The sequence below is a fragment of the Diadema setosum genome, chromosome 14 (assembly GCF_964275005.1).
Source record: "Diadema setosum chromosome 14, eeDiaSeto1, whole genome shotgun sequence".
Classification (NCBI taxonomy): domain Eukaryota; kingdom Metazoa; phylum Echinodermata; class Echinoidea; order Diadematoida; family Diadematidae; genus Diadema; species Diadema setosum.
Window position 1 is genome coordinate 10,282,128 of NC_092698.1, and position 18,726 is coordinate 10,300,853.

The window sequence follows — 18,726 nt, forward strand, 5'->3', positions numbered from 1 at the left end:
AATTATATTCCGGGTTTTTCCTGCACATGCGTATTTCCTGGAAAAAAAAAGCTGGGATGATTCTGGTGTTCCAACAGTGTAAACGGTATCTCGAAAACTACGTTTTTGTAATTCTGGTGTTTTGCAGTATAAATGCTCCTAATGTTTGATTTTCCCGCGACTCCCCGGAGACCCACTGATTTCCCCGAGACGTCGCAGAGACGTTGCTGAGAGTCGCCATCCAGTCGCTGGGCCAATGAGATACCCACGGTAAGTGTAAATTGAGTTTGGAGCACCTACATGAATGGTAGTGCGTATCAACTCCGATGAACTCTAATAAGATATCTTATTATCTCAGAGACAAAAAAAAAAAATCAAAGCGATTTGCATTTTAACCTTTCACGTTCTATCACTATTGCTCCATCCCCCCCCCCCCACCCCACCCCAGCCCAGCACACACTAGTCTGGCTTACAGACTCTCTGCTCGTACTATTTCGCTATTCAGGATATTGACGCCTTCAACGTCGAAAACTGGTATAATTTTAGGTAGTTCAAGGCGAAGTCCAGTTGGCAAAGGGTGTGGAAACCAGCCTAAGCACACACAAGCACAGTCCGCTGGCAGTGGGGGCGCCGGTGAGCAATACCGTACATCGACAAAATATATTTGATATTGAAAAGAAGGAAGTAAATGGCATGGACAGATGACGCAGCTACATATCACCTGCTCAAAGCTTGCGCTGGAAGAACCAATGTTGACTGAATGCCCGTAATCATTAGATTCCCTAATATATTCATATATCCCACAGAGGCAAAGAAAGAGATGGGATATCCTGGTTTTACAATGAGCACCAGTAAGGGAAAAAGTTTTCTGCTGTTATAGTGGCTTTGTTTTCAGAGTTTTTCCTTTCCCCTAAGTTGTCGGTGTCTTTGTTGACTTCAATATTTCACGGACCTCGTTCTTCTGAAGATGATTTACGCACTCCACATTAGATAGTCTAGAAAATGATGGAGCCTTTGCACTCCAGCCATGAACGTCTGAGAGCGCGGACGCCAATGGGTGGGTAACAATCTGTCCGAACCAACTTCCATCTGTGGAGCGACGCATCGCTGACACAACTTGTCATGCAAGGATCGAAATCTCTGGGCAGCGCAGTGGCATGTGTGTGTGTGTTTTTGTGCGTGTGCGTATGTGTGGGTGTGAGAGTGTGTGAAGGTATAAGTGCGTGTGTGTGATAGATATGTGAAGAACTGAGAGGACATTTTCATTATGTATAGTCATGTTTGCTGTATTAACACTTCTTATCATATAATTTCAAATAGTTTTTTTTTTTCGATAACGTCTTCAAAATTCGATTGGCTTGTTGAGGTTTTATTGCCAGCATTATTGCTACCTTCGGAAGTACATTCGAGCATGGAGGTAGGCTCATTTCTGCCTCCATGATTCAAGCAACCTTTTGTTGCAAGGCAGGTTTATGACTTTGCTATGTTAATGTGAGAGTCTCTGGAGTAATATTTGACTGTTTCGGGGTTTTTTCGGTCGTTATCTAATTTGCTGTTCTGCTGTTATAGTTAAAAATTATAATGCAGTTACCAGTCAATTACTTCAACGTGCAACGCCCATACTCTTTACGATTTACAGTTACCTCGGCCAAAAACTAATTATTGTAAGAGATCTTTTTCATACAGAGGTGCATCAGCGTATAACAACTTACCCAATGATTTGCGTCAAATTTCCTCTTTACCCGTTTTTAAGTTCAATTTAGTGAAAACCGACATCCTTTCTATTTGATCTTTTTTGTGCTTCAAACCTTTGAACAATGTGCGATAATATGGTATATAATGTAGTCACAATGTAGTAATGTATGTACCGTTCTATTTGTGTTCGTGTTATACTTTATTCTATCATCAGTCCCTGATTGTATGAAATCTTTGTGTACAGGGCCCCATGGAAGACCAGAAGTGACTGTCATTGTCACTACTGAAAATGGGCTACCCTCCGTATGTATTTTTTTCTTTACTGACCTTTATGTATTAAATGTGTTGATTTTTTAGTACGGAAATAAAACAAACAAACAAACAACTCTTCGAATGATTTCATACCACTTCTTGGAAGTAAAAGGTCGGTTTGCGTTGACAGCAAGAAACTGATCCTTTTAACATGATTATCATTGCTGCGATGGTCGTGTTTTAGGAGGGGGTGAGTTCCGGCATTTCAAGTCACTTGGACTAGAAACCAGCAGACACGTATACCGTAGCATGACAGTGAAACGAGCATTGCAGAATTAGCATGGATTTAGGAGATGTCTAGTCTGTCATGCTTGACAAACGTTGTTCGGGGCTCTGTTGTACAGCGGATAAGACTCTTGGCATCACAACCAAGGTCCCGAATTCGAGTCCTTGCATAAGATAATTTTATCCACGATGTCCCTCTCGACCCAGGTGCAAATGCTGGTACATGTAGATGGCAATTCTGGTGTGGCTGACGGTGAAGCTTCCTGAAAGGAGAGTGTTAGCACTGAAGAGGATACCCCGGGTAAGTGAGACCATTATTATGATATTTGTCGCCTGAAAGTTTACAGGTTTGCATGGTGAAGTAAATGAGGGAGAAAGGTTTGCGGTGACAACATGTGTATGTAGTTGCTTGGCAGAAGAAGAGACTAGAAAGAGGAGAATTGAACAGGGAAGCGGCATAAGGGGGTTTCTATACCATATATATATATATATATATATATATATATATATATATATTCAACTGTATATATATACAGGAGGGCAAAAGTGAAGAGTGGGGGACAGTATTGGTCTGAGAGTTAAAGTTGCACTAGTGAAGACGGTAGAGAAGGGAACAGAGAGAGAATAGAGTGAGAATCAAGTAAGATGTTTGGACATCGTTAGGAGGAGAAAGATGAAATAACAGAAGAATGGAAGAGGAAGAGTGAGGAGTTGAAGGTTGGAAAATCATGGAGACAGGAGAGAGAAGTGAAGATTCATGAAACCAAAGAGAAGAACGATCAAGTCGGCGAGCAATGTGGACTCTGGACTCTTCAATCCTCCTCTTAGGCTCTTCTCCTGCCAAGCAGCGATCCGGTTAAGGACTACATATCCATGATGTCACCGCAAACCTTTCTCCTTTATTGTGATATTATTAATCAAGAAACATTGAGACACTAAAATATTTTATATCTTGCATATATGCCGTAATCATCCTCATGCACATTAAAGGCCGGATGGTATAGGATTGGTCCATGGGGATGAGGATTGTTGTTGTGCTTTAATAAAAGAAGAAAGAACGAAAAATTGAGCCCTATACCACAAATAATTTGCCCCAGACAATACTGACATAAATAAAACATGGAGTCAAAAGGGGCCTGAGCTTTCGATCCTAGCAGAATCTTCGTCAGAGGCAAAATGACCAAGGTCCCGAATTCGAGTCCTTGCATAAGATAATTTTATCCACGATGTCCCTCTCGTTTTGCCTCTGACGAAGATTCTGCTAGGATCGAAAGCTCAGGCCCCTTTTGACTCCATTTTTCTTCATTGGCTCGCCTTCATTGGATAAGCAGTTTTCAGCAGCTTTTTTCGCTACATAAATAAAAACATACTACATCTTAAAAAGTATCAAACAAAAGATAAGGATTGAGCTTTTAACTTTTTGCAAGATACTGAGAAACTACTTATGAAATGTTACAGAGGATACCATTCCAGAGGAATTAAAAGTTTTGGTTTGATGAAAATCGGTTTTGAAATGACTGAGATATCCAAAAATCAAAATAAAGCAAAGAGATCGTAATAAAAAGTTGGTCCCACCTTTAATGAATATTGCTTGTGTTTGATATCTCAGCCATTTCAAAACCAATTTTCATGAAATGATAACGCTGAATTCCTCTTGGAATTACATGCTCTTTCATATTTCATGCAGATTAAAAGGATGGTGTTAACATGGAGAAGAGGAGTAGTGACCAGTATCATAGTTCACTGGGCAACTGTATCAGCATTTGCACAGTCAAACTACTAGTATACTGTCACGACGAGACACACCGATTAGGAATATAAGAAACTTATTGTTCTTATATTCTTATTATTAACTTGAAAAATCATGTTTCTTGTCGCAACTAGTAGGAGTATGGAGTCACTGGTTGAACAGTGCATTTAGCAGCGTGTAAGAGTTGAATTGATCACGACCTACAAAAGGGGTGGAATCAAGTGCGATGACCCCCGATAGGGAACCACTCTGAGTCAAGAAACCAAGCCAACCAAAATATTTTCAAGTTATGTAAATTTGGCTGACAAAGCAGAAAAATCCAAATCCTCTAAGAACGGAGTGGCATGAAAGTAGTTCATGGAGATGATATAAGGCATGAAGGTTTGATAAATTGTCGTTTCGTCTCGGTGAGGACCAGGCCCTATAGCAGAAACAGTCTGTCCAAACATGCTTCATTCTTCAAGTCGAAACAAAACAACATCGATCAAAACGAATGCCATCCCAACAAAACTCCTCCTCATGTCCGTTCTCTCGCAGTGTATAAAATAGTCCTTCATCATTCACTTAATGTTCTACTCTTCGCAACATCTCCATAACTATAATCAGAAATGAATATTTGTGATTGATAAATTGTCATGCACCGACGTGAATAAGCAGGATTCGAACCTACGCCGTCCTGATCTCCGGACAGGCGTCTTATCCACTAGACCACCGAACTTCCGCCTGAAAGCTAGTTCTGGTTGTAATCCTTTAAGCACGCAGCAGGTACTGCGTAATTATTCAAATTTATGAAGTTCTTCCGTCGAGTTGTTTTCATTGCAGCTGTTTGACAAATTGCATTACATCGAAGCAGAGAGCTGAGACAAAAGTAAATAAGGACCAGATTAGAACCAGCACTGGCTGTCGGGCGGAAGCTCGGTGGTATAGTGGATAACACGTCTGTCCGGAGATCAAGAGGTCGTAGGTTCGAATCTTGCTCGGTAAGCCCATTATTACTTTGGAAATTTCTCCTCCTAAAACACTGATCAATACAATGTTTATTTACGCGATGCAGAGTGATTTGTCAGTCAATTGCAATGAAAACCACCCAAACCAACTTCATGCATTTGAATAAACATTTGTGTTGTCTTTTGCATTAATTTCCATGGTCGAATCAATTCAGAAAGCGTTTCTGTGCACACATTTTTAATCTTGTCCGGATGATGTAATTCGATATTCAGAAGGTCGTTGATATAAAAATGAAATGTGGTTCTTTATTCTGAAGGTTCGTTTATAGTCCGAAAATGAGATAAGGTTCATTATTCAAAAGTTTTGAAAGTGACGGAACACGTGCTTTGTCAGAAAATATATACTATTATGTATCAGTCTCCCCTGACATTATACCCAATTTTTATTGGGTGATATTCTACTTGCTTTTATTATATAACACCGTTATTGTCACCAAAAGAAGGGGGTTTTCGGATAAAAAACAAACAAACCTTATTTCATTTTCGGGTTAACGAAGCTTCGGAATAACGAACCCTAGCTTGCCTAGGAATATCGAACCCTTTTTTTTCATTATCTGACAAACGGACATTAGGAATAACGAACCCTGTTTTGGTTCAGGATTTATGAACCATTGGAATAACAAACCTTCGAAATAAAGAACTGCTATATTCTGTCCACCCGTCTATTTATGCCGACATCGCAGCCCACCCCACTCACATGCACACATTGTTTTACTAACGTGAACAACAGAGCATCACTAACATTGATAGGTGGAACGATACAACGCGTGTGTTAACTTTTTCCCCTCCCTCCTGCTATCCCGATATCACAATGTTCAGTGTTCAACAGGTAATGCCCCAGTTACATAGATGTGCCCGATCACCCCGGATCAGATCAGGGGTGATCCGGGGAGAGATCCGTGTTGACGCCTTGGGCATCCTTGGACATCCGGGAGGCCAACACGACAACTTTTGGAGGTCAAAAACATCCAGCGTCATCTGCAAATGGTAAATAATGCCTTTACTGAGATCATCTGCAATGGATGTAAATATTCAACGCGCAGCTATCAAACATTTTGAACTGCTTCCAGAGATCTTGCTCACCATTTTATTGGTTTGGAGTCTTTGATGTATATCATCTAAATCGTGTTGTTGTTGTTGTTGTTTTTTAATCTGAAGAGATCCCTGATGCCCAGTGTGTTCTCTTCAACTCATGTGAATTGTTCTACAAATCATACATTCTAGAATCTTTCGATTCAAATATGTATATCACCGATTTTACATCATATTATTTTTCTTTTCTTTTTCTGCACCCATGAACGAAGGGACGCCCCTAGAATAATACTCTCTTGGACACAGGTCAAAGATTTGACATGCGGAGGCCTTTGAAGATGACGATTTCGCCAAGCATCATGTAATAATTATTGCCTTTTGTGTGTGTGTATCTCTCTCTCTCTCTCTCTCTCTCTCTCTCCATATGTCATTGATAATCATCTATGTATATTAGCGTTTGCTATTAATTTTAGCACGTAATTTTGAGTACAGGCGGGGTCGATCTTCAAAACAAAGTTGTTCTTTCATCTATAGTAGTTATCATTGCTTGGATTTCAGTGAGTAAATCGCTTCACACGTACGGGTTAAGAACTACTTCGAAAGAGAGTTTGCCGTCATCTGCCAAGTCCCAGAGCTATTCATACCGTACCCTTCATGGATGTGTCTTCCTTCTATTTTTTTTTTTTTTTTGGGGGGGGGGGGGGGGGGGAGTCGTTATATTTTTGATATTTGGTTGATTTTCAGATAGGCCTACCAGAAGGACTTTCCAAGGCAAGTAGTGGCCAGGTCGCATATTTTCACGTATGTTCTCCCGGAACCATGCTGATTACTAGTAATAGCGCTGATTGCTTTATTAGCAACCGTGAAAACACACCCGCCATGCGTGCTTCTCTGAAGATGATCTATGTAATCGCCACCTGTGGCTGAACGTCACGTTTTCATACCACGTTCGCCATAGTAACAACTCCAGGCGTAGGGAAAAGCTAGCGTGAATGCGTTGGTGAAGGGAGAAGGAATCTCTCAGATATAGGCCTGAGAATAAGTTATCTGCTGCCTCATAAAGGCACACTGCGGAAAAAAAAAAAAACATCATCACAAATGCCATCCAAAACGAGTTGTTTCTTTTTAACTGTAAAATATAATGCTTACAGAGATTTTAGCATGTAGATAATTTGACTTAAACACGACAGTTTATTTAGCGTAAAACGAATGCATGATCGTTTAACGATCTGAATCTTATGGCCCATCGTAATCATAAATGATTAACCAAGGTTAAGGGTAGAACGATAGCAGTATTTTCTCCCTTATTGAACACACAATTCTCAATAAAATGATAAGGGAAAATAATCTCACCAAACCTAATTTTTCTCTGACATCTTTATTTTGAAACATATTGGGCTTTTATTCCGATTATTGTTCTTCGATTTCTTACAAGTGTAAGAACAGTAACATAAGAATACCTTTAAAATAAAACAAGAAGAACCATGCAAAAAGAGAAATGAATGATAAAACGTAAAATAGAGGGAGACGTAAGTGGAAATGACAAACGTCCCTTGGGATATATTTTGACCCGCTATGTAGAGCATTCAAAAATGTATCGTACCTCCTTTGTATACCAGCAGGAGAGAATGGTTCCAACAGCTTTCATCAAAGCAACGTGTTGGGGAACAACGCCCTCCTTTTGACGGCTCGTAGTTTTTGCATCGAGTAGAGCAAAAGGTCATGTTTCATCTTGGCTGTAAAATAGACCTTGCTCAGAGTTGAGCGGGCGGCCAACTGCGCGAACGGACGGAAGTAACACAATGTACGAAAATGTTCCGCTTTTATTTGTACAATGTAGTTTTGTTAATACGCACGATCAAGTCGGCTTTTTTGTGTACTTTTTGAAAAATTCTCAACTGCAACTATAAGAAAGAAAAACAAAACATTCCAACAATCCATTGTTGCCGTAGAAGTAATTTGAAATAAAAATCATCGTAATCATAAATGTGGAGAAGTTACTGAAGTTACAGACAATAAAGTGTTATGAAGACGTGACAGCAATCAGTAAACCACCGTATGATAATAGAACAGGACTGCTTTATACAGTATAGTAGATCGATGACTATCCAGGTCCTTAAATGCTTAAAGGACAAGTTCACCTTCATAAACATAAGGATTGAGAGAATGCAGCAATATTAGTAGAACACATCAGTGAAAGTTTGAGGAAAATTGGACAATCGATGCAAAAGTTATGAATATTTAAAATGTTTGTGTTGGAACCGCTGGATGAGGAGACTACTACAGCTTGTGAGTCATATGCGTACAACAGTATACAGAAAATGTAAAGAAAATTCAACATATTTTCACTTTTTTTCACATGATAAAAGAGCACTTGACTTGCCTCTTTCTAAAGGCAGGGGGAATAATATTACCCCTAACATATGTCAGGAACGAGTCAAGGGAATTGTGAAATTCTCTTTGTATTTTCGTTATATTGTGACATCTTAGTTATTCATACACTGCAGTAGTCTTCTCATCCAGCGGTTACTGCACAAAAACTTCAAAAATTCATAACGTCCGATTTTCCTCAAACTTTCAATGATGTGTTATACTAATATTGCTATATCTCTCAATCCTTATATTTATGAAGGTGAACTTGTCCTTTAAAGACCATTTTAGCATTCAGAGTTCATACAGTATGTCTCCCTCCCGGTATGACCATCTGCTTCTTATGACGCTATGCTCTGTAATTTTAAACTGCCAAAAATGATAACATAATTTTATTCATCTTTTCTTCCTTCCTTTCTTTCTTTCTTACTTATTTTTTTTTTTTTTTTTTGCAGTTAGGGAAGTTATTGGAGGTAATTTTTCAGTAAATCGACCATGAATAAAAAGAGATTACAATCATGTACAGCTAACCAGTGATTCCGTTGTTCACTTGGTTAAAGGACAAGTTCACTTTCATATACATAACGATTGAGAAAATACAGCAATGTTAGTCTAACACATCAGTAAAAGTTTGAGGAAAGTCGCACAATTCGTGTAAAAGTTATGAATTTTTGAAGTTTCAATGCCGCCACCGCTGGGTGAAAAGACTACTACAGCTTGTGAAGTCACATGCGTTGAACGGTGAAAACAAAATTAAAAAAAAAATTAAAAAAATCAATATATTTTCACTTTTCTCGCATAGTAAAGGAGCACTGAATTTGCCTCTTTCAGGAGGCAGGGGGAATAATATTACCCTGAACATAATCATGTCAGTAACAAGTCGAGGGAATGTTTACTTTTTTTTCAAAAAGATGAAATTTTGTGGAATTCTCTTTACGTGTTCCTAATATCGTTCTACGCATGTGACATTATGTACTGTAGTAGTCTTCTCATCCAGCAGTAACTGTGCAGAAACTTTTAAAAACTCATAACTTTTGAATGGATTGTCCGATTTTCCTCAAACTTTCACTGATGTGTTCTACTAATGTTGCTAGGTTCACGCAATTCACATGCTTATGAAGGTGAACTCGTCCTTCAAGGTGCTTAGTCCAGCCACCACTTGATTCACTTCCAAGAGCACGTAGGCTGAGAATCTCTTCTGTATTCTACCTCTGTTCGTACTTTTGCAAGGAATGTGATAATTTTGTCTTAAAGTCTTTACCTCAAAATCGCATAATCATGCAAGATCTTGATACTTAGTGGCTATCATATCCTTTGCACGCATCAGTCACAATTCAAACGATGATTACGTTAACTTACCATTAACATTCAATTTGCAGTGCCCACGTGATATTTGGAGTTGGCTGTATAAGCTCTCTGTCTCGGTGGAGAGACCACACAGACAAACGAAGGAAAATCATGTGAAATTCTTCAGGAGTTGTTCTATTGCAGATAAACCAGCTGAAATCTGACACATGTTTTTCAACAAACGCCATTTCCAGATGAAATGGGTTGACGCTCAATACAGGGCTATCACGTCGGACAACAAACTTTTTCATGCGAACTTGTTACCAACCCCTAAATTTTATAATCCGCTTCAATATCAGGATCCGTGGTGCCACAACGGTGGTGGTATACCATGTCCGTTTTCTTCCTTCATTCCTGTCATCACACACACACACACACACACACACACACACACACACACACACACACACACACACACACATACACATATCCACTCACACCACACACATACACAGTCTCTCTCTTTCTATATATTTATCTATTCATCTATCTCTCCATCTATCTATATCTATCTATATCTATCTATCTATCTATCTATCTATTCATCTATGTATCTACCTATCTATTCATCTATCTCTCCATCTATCTATATCTATCTATCTATATCTATCTATCTATCTATATCTATCTATCTATCTATCTATCTATCTATCTATCTATCTACCTATCTATTCATCTATCTCTCCATCTATCTGTCTATATCTATCTATCTATCTATTTATCTATTCATCTACCTATCTACCTATCTATTCATCTATCTCTTCATCTATCTATCTATATCTATCTATCTATCTATCTATCTATCTATCTATCTATTTATCTATCTATCTACCAATCTATATATCTATCTATCTATTTATCTATCTATCTATCTACCAATCGCTATCTATTTGTCTGTCTATCTATCTCTATCTATCTCTCTATCTATCTCTCTATCTATCTATCTCTCTATCTCTCGACTTGGTTGTTGCTTCTTGCGATGTTCGTTTTGACCCTTGGTATGTTTTCTGTTGTCGCTCTTCTTGCTGTAGAGATTTTCCAGTCGCTCCTACCGACCGTTCTACCAGCTTATCGCACCTGCTTGAATGAGCAGGAGAGAGGTTGTTTTTTTTTTTTCTTTAAATTAACAAGGTCAAAGGAATGTTATGTGTATCTCAGACGGCCAGCAACAGTCATAACCCATCCTCTATGAAACAGAAACTGACATTGCTTTCTTTGAAGAATTTCATCAATCAGGAAGTCAAATGGCAAGATGAAGTAAATCCGCTTTTTTAATTGCACATTAAAAGACCGCGTAAATATAGGTTTTCCCGGCCAATTCGCACTTTTGTCAGTCCAGTTCTTTATCGCTGCATTCAATTTAGCGAAATAGATGACATGTTCGGTATTTCAATTTATGATCTATTCAGTAAAATCAATTTTGGAGCATTCAAATTACCTTTACCCTCATTCTAATTAACACTTCCTCAACTGAAATTCATAAGACAAGCACCATTTCGTTATTCGTTCATTCAATTTACATGATTTAGAATGATATAGCCACGACATGATCACGTGTAGTGCTGCGCTAGTTCATTCGAATTCATTTTGGGGCATCCAATCTAACATCTTCTGCAGTCAATTTAGCACACATGTTTATGCTTTGGTTCTTTCTTCATTTTCTTTCATCATAGTCATTGTTTTGTAAGCATCATTGAATTTCATATATTCGTATTCATTCTAGAGATTGCGACAATTGTTTTTAATGTGCTTATTGCGTCTTCCCGTCCGAAGATGGTGCATGTGGCCACAACGTTACTTATCTGGCCGTTGAGCGCTTTATTCTGAGTGGGTCGGCTAATTCTAGGAAGTCAAGGTTATGATCCTCAACTGTTTGTATCATTCTTACTCTGTCTTCTGAACTGAGATATATATCTGTATGTGGTATCATGACTGTAAGAAGATGAAGTTAATCTGTTTTACCGGTACATGTAGGCCTATAGCGACATGTATGAAAGTAAAGGGACGCGATAGAACGTCAAACTCGAGTTATTATAGGGTCAAAATATGATACTTTTACTACTTAACAGTGTGGATGAAACAAAAAGTCACATAGAAATACACGTTTAAATGTTCACACCTCCCCCCCCCCAAAAAAAAAAAAACACACATGACATAAATTTGAATGAAAATGTTTGAAATTTGACTGCCCGATCGCGAAATTGAATGACTCAAAAAAACGGTCTCTGCGAGTGATGGCGAATTTAAATGAACGTAGAGCACTGGCCAATTTGAATGCCCTTTTTACGAAATCGAAAGCAACATGTGCAAATTTCATTGACCGAAATGCTAAATTGAACGCACAAGTTGCAATTTTGAAAGACAGACTGTGCGATAACGAGGGTTTGAATGAACCTTCTATCAAATGGACTGATACAAGTGCGAAATTGGCCGGGGAAAACCTGTATTACTACACAAATTTTCCCGAAACAAATTTTTGATTGGAAAAATGTATCCGCTTATCATTAGATTCATGATTATAGGAATAAGCTGAGTATTCATGAGCCACATGACGTCCGGAACAATACGTCTGGAAACAACTAAACCAGGTGAATGGAATCCATAACTAGGACAAATTATCTGGGAAAATATCTCCATGACTGTCTCTATATAAAAGCGATGCTTTTACGATGGTAGAATTAATTTTAATCTTCGCAATACATACCAGGCTCTGCTCGAGACACATCGGTTACGAGAAAAATTGATATTTTTGTATACCACGGGTTATCTGTAGTTTTATTTTTTGTCCTAGAACGATAATGGGATGTCTGTAGGAGAGAAAGACACACTTCTGCCTGAAGAAAAAATATTTTATGAAATCAACCTGGCATATTTCGACAATCAAACAGGAAAGAAGTGTGAGCTACAAAGCAATATATACAAAACGAGCATTATACCGGAAGAGCGTATCACAGCAAGAGTTTATCAATCTGAACCCGAGCCACGTACGCTATAGGGTTCACACCTGTAAATATAATGGAATGTCCCTAACCGCTTCACAAAATCGTACCAAATATACTAAAATGAATGTAGAAAAAAAAAATAGATAAAATCAGAAATGCAGTTTGGCAGAAAACTGAATAGCTGCAGATATTGAGTATGAATTCCTCTACAAATTTGCATTTTGGTTGGTAGATGAAAGCTTTTCTTATGGAATTTGAAGGGACTATAGCTATATTTGATTGGGTGCATGTACACAAAATAGGTGATTTTTTTTTTGAGTGAAAAGAACTCGTAGTCTGGCTTTGCAAACCCTTGGACAGAGTTTGAGCTGAAGAACCCCCCCCCCCCCCCTTGGAAATTTGATGGATGAAAAGGTATATCTCACTTTTTTCAGGTTTATAATTTTTCTTTTCTAAATTTTGAATTTTAACACATGTCTTTATGGGGAAATATTTACCCGTGTGAGCCCTATATACCAACCAGCAGCAAGTCAGCAAGTAGCAAGCTAGCATCTATTTGACACCCCGTCAAGCGGCTGAACGGTTTTATTCGTCGTCGATCCCTGGCATATATTTCCGTGTACATCCATTGTACTTTAAAACCAGTTCACAATCACGTCGTGTGCACAGTACAAATAACCTTTCTTGTTTTCTCAGTTGGTAAGGCGCTTCACTCGTTTTCAAAGCGTCAAATGCATGTGCTTGCCCGACGTAACAATTTATGGAATCCATGTTCAAACAAGGAATAAACTTGCCAATGGACCAGGTGACCGGAATTGTATGTCAATAACATTTCGGCAGTCATCCATTTCATTCTTTTGTATTGAATGAAAACCCTTTCACATTGATAGATACAGTAGGACCTCGATTATCCCGCAATGTCAGGACCGGCGGGCGTCCGGATAATGGATTTGGCCGGATAAGAGAGAAATGCTCAAATAAATACAGCACTACATGCTGAGGGTATAGGCCTACATATTATTATTATTACCAATTCACTCACATTATGATTATATGCGTGGCATTGTGATGTTTCATACTTCACAAGTTGATACGGAAATAAATATGAAAATAAGTAAAATGTCCCTTCATGTATTGTTTGTTTGATTGATATTGACCGACAATGAGATTGATATTGCGACTAGTCGAATACTGCCGCTGCATTGTACTGTAACTACTGCTGCGCACTCAGTGCCAGTGACAAGCGCGGCACCAGTCACTGACATCGTCTAACGAACTTAACTGCTTAAGTTACAGTCGATCTGCTCCGATGATTGGAATGTCCCAGCGTGTATTCGCACGACCTCAGTGGTTAAACGTGTGTTTGTTTTGAGTGAGATTTGGCACTGAAAATACATGTAAATATCTTTTTAAAAAGTTAGCCAGTCGATATCCGGATAACAGGGAATCCGGATAATCGATGATAGGATAATCGAGGTCCTACTGTATTGCCAACTACCAGGCTTGCCGTCAGGTAGATGCGCTAGCAAGCACCATTTATAAAGATTACATGAATGAACATTACATCACGGATGCTTATCTCAGTAAATGTAAAATCAACATGTCTGATTTTTTTAATGACCTTTTCTCTCCTCATGCGCAAGGTGGAACTGTGAACTGGCTTTCTGTTTATGGCTTTTTATTTGCCTTTAGAGTTTACCCTGATAATCAGCAATGAAGCCAGTTTACCACAGAGGCTATTGAGAGTTTTTATGGCATCATGGAGCTCATGAATAAACATGTAATCACATGATTACGTTCAACTCATTTCCATCCGCAGCGTACACAAAAGTGTTGTTCATGATTTCGTTATACACCTGTTTTAGTAATTTAGTTGACTCAATGTACAAACCAGTACAGTAATTTGAGAAAAAAAAACACTCTCAGCTACGTGCAAATAAAGAAATAAATGATTGAAAAAGTGTCCCTTCTTTATTTTGTTTTGTTTGTTTGTCAGGCACTTACCTGAGGAGTGTTTCACTATCAAAGGTAAAAAAAAATCAATCTTATACAGTGCGTATCTGTCAATGAAAGTGGTCAAATCATCAGGCCAGCCTGCACGACTGCAGGTTCGTGTTTAGGGTTTCTTCTAACTTTTTATGGTTCATAACCTTCAACATGGCCACGTTGTCGATAACTATTGGTCTTTTCCATAAAGTCTATACCACCACCCATTTTTCTCCCTTCATATTCAAGACATGGTTTGTTTGTTTGGTTATGTGTTGAATATGACGAGAGAAAAATGGACTGTGTGGGTTGGCCTCAGGGAGTGACCAAGTTATCGGACAGGTGGTCATGTTAAAGGTTATGAACCATAAAATGTTAGGAGAAACCCTAAACACAAACCTGCATTCGTACAGGCTGGCCTATTCGGCTACTATTTTGACAGATCTCATCCATGCGGTGAGACATGCATTGTCCTTTCACAATAACATGCAAACTTGGAAAAAGTGTAATTTGTCATTGTTACCTTTAAGGTTTATGTGCTCAGTCATGCATAACATTTGTCACCATAATTAGGTACCAATGGAAAGAAGAAGTGTTCCCCTTTCGTCACAACCAACATTGAGTTCTCCATAGTTAACAATGATTATGAAACAGAAGCCCTCAAGAGATTGATTACCTATTTTCTTCTTCTTCTTCTTCTTCTTCTTCTTTTTTTTTTTTTTTGATGCGCACTGTATATCAATTCAACTGATCTCAGGGACAATTTTCAGATCTATAAGCCTTCAGAAGATAGGAACTGTACAGAATACATTTTGAATGTCGATGTATCCTTCCCAACTAGACCTAATCTGAATCTGTCTCAAAATCTGTCGATATAATTTCCATAGTAAAAGCTCTTACAGGGTATTGCTCTTTAGTACTTGTTTTACCAATAAACATCTTTTCAAGTAGAGATATTTAAGGAAATAATTATAAATTAATCATCTTTCTTTGTCCATCATGTGTTAGGCGTCTGTTTCGGGGAGCAATTACATACCCCCCCCCCAAAAAAAAAAAAAAAAAACTGTGAGAAAAGTCTGCTCTTTAGTCCATTTCATACCTGAATGGTTTCCATTCAGTTCAGACATTTCACAATAAGGCTGAACAACAAAGACAGTTTGTATTCGGTACAGTGATTTAGCCATCATACAAACCTTGCACCGTTTTACGTGCCCAAAGTGCAAAGCGTGTTTGACAGCTAAAGTAGGCCTACCTGGTCCCGAGTTCCCCGTTCTGCCTGAGCTAGGGTGCATACCACTGCTTTTAAAACGACGGTCTTTACGACGATATGTGAAGTACAAAGGTTTTAGGAACAGTACGTTACCACTCCGTGGACTATAGTTGCGATCTGAGGACTGAAAAACGGTGCATGTAGTGCGATCAATACTGACTTCATGAAGATTACACCAAGTGAGTTGCAACATATGACTTATCTCTATGTACAGATATCAGTGCATATCATTATCATATAACTGCATGCTTCCCGTTGAAAGACCGCGTTGAAAGCGGAGGCTCTGCTTGGACGTATTTGTTATCGTGTTAAGTGTATACAATGTATAACACCGAATAATGATTCCCGTTTTCTCTTTTGTTTTCTTCCCTTGCGCAGGGGAAAACATTAGTACAACTGAATGCTTCTATATTATACGATGCACTAGGATTACTTTAACTTCATGAGTTAAGCCTTGCTACTCCATTCGTGTGATAGAAATGATTAAGAGGGCCCTACATGCACATCTTGACTACAGAAGATTGATAACGTGCATTATGGCTGATCAAACGTAATGTTTTTGGTCTTCTGCATTTAGTTCCTGACATATCATCATCTGGAAATGCCGATAATTGTGACATTGAATGCACACAGAAAGAATTAATTCGTGGCATAAGTTTAACTTTTAATCTAGGAAATACATAACAGTGAAATAACACAGTGCCGTGAAGTTGAACCTTGCAGCATTCTCCCAAACTGGTACTGTATAGGGTCAGTCTTGTTTACGTGTTAAAACAATACCAAAATGCTCAAAAACGTCTGCGTAATCTGCTGTTATGATTATGTTTGATTGAAACCATGAACCGTGTTTTTTTCTTGTATTATGATAGTTGTTGTTGTTGTCGTTATTTGTTTGAATGTCTTCCAGGCGATCAACATGACATCATCAAGAAAAGTGACAACGATCTTATACCTGAGTGCCGTCTTCATGGCGCTGCTCGGCACACACGTCCAGTCATACGAGGACATTGACCTCGACAGACTTCAGCTGATTGCGAAAGAAACATCCGGGCTCCTCAGAAAGCTCGCGTGTACGGATGCACAGGGAAGAAAGTGCGAAATTTGCATTCCGTGTATAGAATATGATCTAGGAAGTAAGTGAGCTATCACAATTATATTCTAAGAATTTATTTCATCACTACACATTAGTGTTTTCCAGAGATCTAACGAGAGTTTTATTTCAAATGCTACCAAAAAAAAAAAAAAAAAAAAAGATATTGAACTCTTTTCAAATGATGAAATAGAATAAATTTACAATGACAATTTATGTGTTTGGAGTAAGTAAGCGAATAGCAGAAACTACTGATGCAATTGCGTGTTTATGTCAAAGAAATTTTCTGTATGACATTATATCATTTCGTAGTTATCCCTAGGGTAATATGGCGAAACTCTCTTGGTATCTTAATCCCTCTTCTTTACGATCACACTATTTTCACCCACCAGTCGTGTGTAACACCTTCCTATTGGTCTTTTCATGGCAATACACAGTGGGGTGAATGTGTAGACGGCGAGATCGAAAAATTGCTCTTCCACACATCTCAGGGCTAGAATCAAATTGAACCAAGAATAATCCTTAGTCCGGGGTTCTCAAACTTTGTCTATACAACCCCTGGATTCACTTGTAATACATCTGCGTAAATATGACGATTCTGCAATATATCTTTAATTGATACTAGTGACTGATCTTGAGCTTTATTTCCTCACGAGCATTGTAATCACTGCCTATAATTGTTATAATAATATTTTCCAATGTAATTGAGTGATGGCGTGAATGACGAATGATAGTCTGAAATACGACAGAGTCATGGGTTACGCTTCTCACTAGTTTTTATCCCTAAAGATATTCTGGACTGTACAGAGTCCTGCTTGTCAGCGCTTAGTGTTGTCTGAATTTCTTGATTGCATTTCATTGCACGCACGCGTGTTGTTAAGTGTCTCGACGTATTCCAAATCTCCACGTAGTTGTAGAAATAGCTGCATGCCTGTTTGTAGGGATGTGTTTTCATATCTATCAAATCATATAGTGATTGATTTCACTTCCTGTTTAATAGAAGGAATTTTTAGCATCTGGATTATTTTTTTTTTCGATGCAGACACTGTGAAAGACAAGGCCGTTGTCAGCGATTGGCTAAACATCCTGAACATTTCCGTTGCTGAGATGTCAAACATGGCTGAGAAGGCAGCCTGGAACCATCTCACTAATATCACAGCTTACAACACAGAGGTGAGGTGAAGCTGAGTTATAAGAGACCGGTTCATGTCAGATTCACAATGGCCACAGTGGGGGAAATGGATCATACATGATGTATATTAATTGGAGTGCAGGTCTCAGTATTTAAAAAAGAAAGAAAAGCGTCGGTTTTCAATGTTACCCACTGTACGCACTACTTATCATTTTTTCTTATCATTGCGACGTACCTGTCATGTTGCTACAGAAACACATGGTTGTTATAATCTGTTATCGAAACCAAGTATGCTATTATATTGCCGACTGGAGCATTTTAGGCAAGGACAATTGTCTACTTCCATTTAAAGCACTTGAAAACATGCCATCCATCACAATTTACGTGGTCAGTCTCGTTTTTTGTTTGTTTTTTTTTCTACAAACGTGACCACTGCACTCTTCAGCAACGAAAGAAGAAAAAGAGGGGGAAAGAAAACTCATTAGGTCCAGTACACTTGTATGCTGAGAAAGCAGATTCAGTTCTTATATAATACTACCATAGTCTGTAAGGCTGCACTTGAAACTTGGCAACTGTAAAATCCAGGCGC

At 38.6% G+C, this 18,726-nt stretch overlaps 1 protein-coding gene across 1 annotated transcript in view; it reads left to right on the top strand.

The window, feature by feature from the left end:
* The first annotated feature begins 2,440 nt into the window (after window positions 1-2,440).
* Window positions 2,441-18,726, top strand: part of LOC140237927 (angiotensin-converting enzyme-like) — a 28,165-nt gene continuing 11,879 nt past the window's right edge. The window contains exons 1-3 of the mRNA XM_072317856.1: window positions 2,441-2,512; window positions 16,823-16,985; window positions 18,048-18,178. Coding sequence (XP_072173957.1) covers window positions 2,441-2,512; window positions 16,823-16,985; window positions 18,048-18,178 — 366 coding nt within the window. The remainder of the gene's footprint in view (window positions 2,513-16,822; window positions 16,986-18,047; window positions 18,179-18,726) is intronic.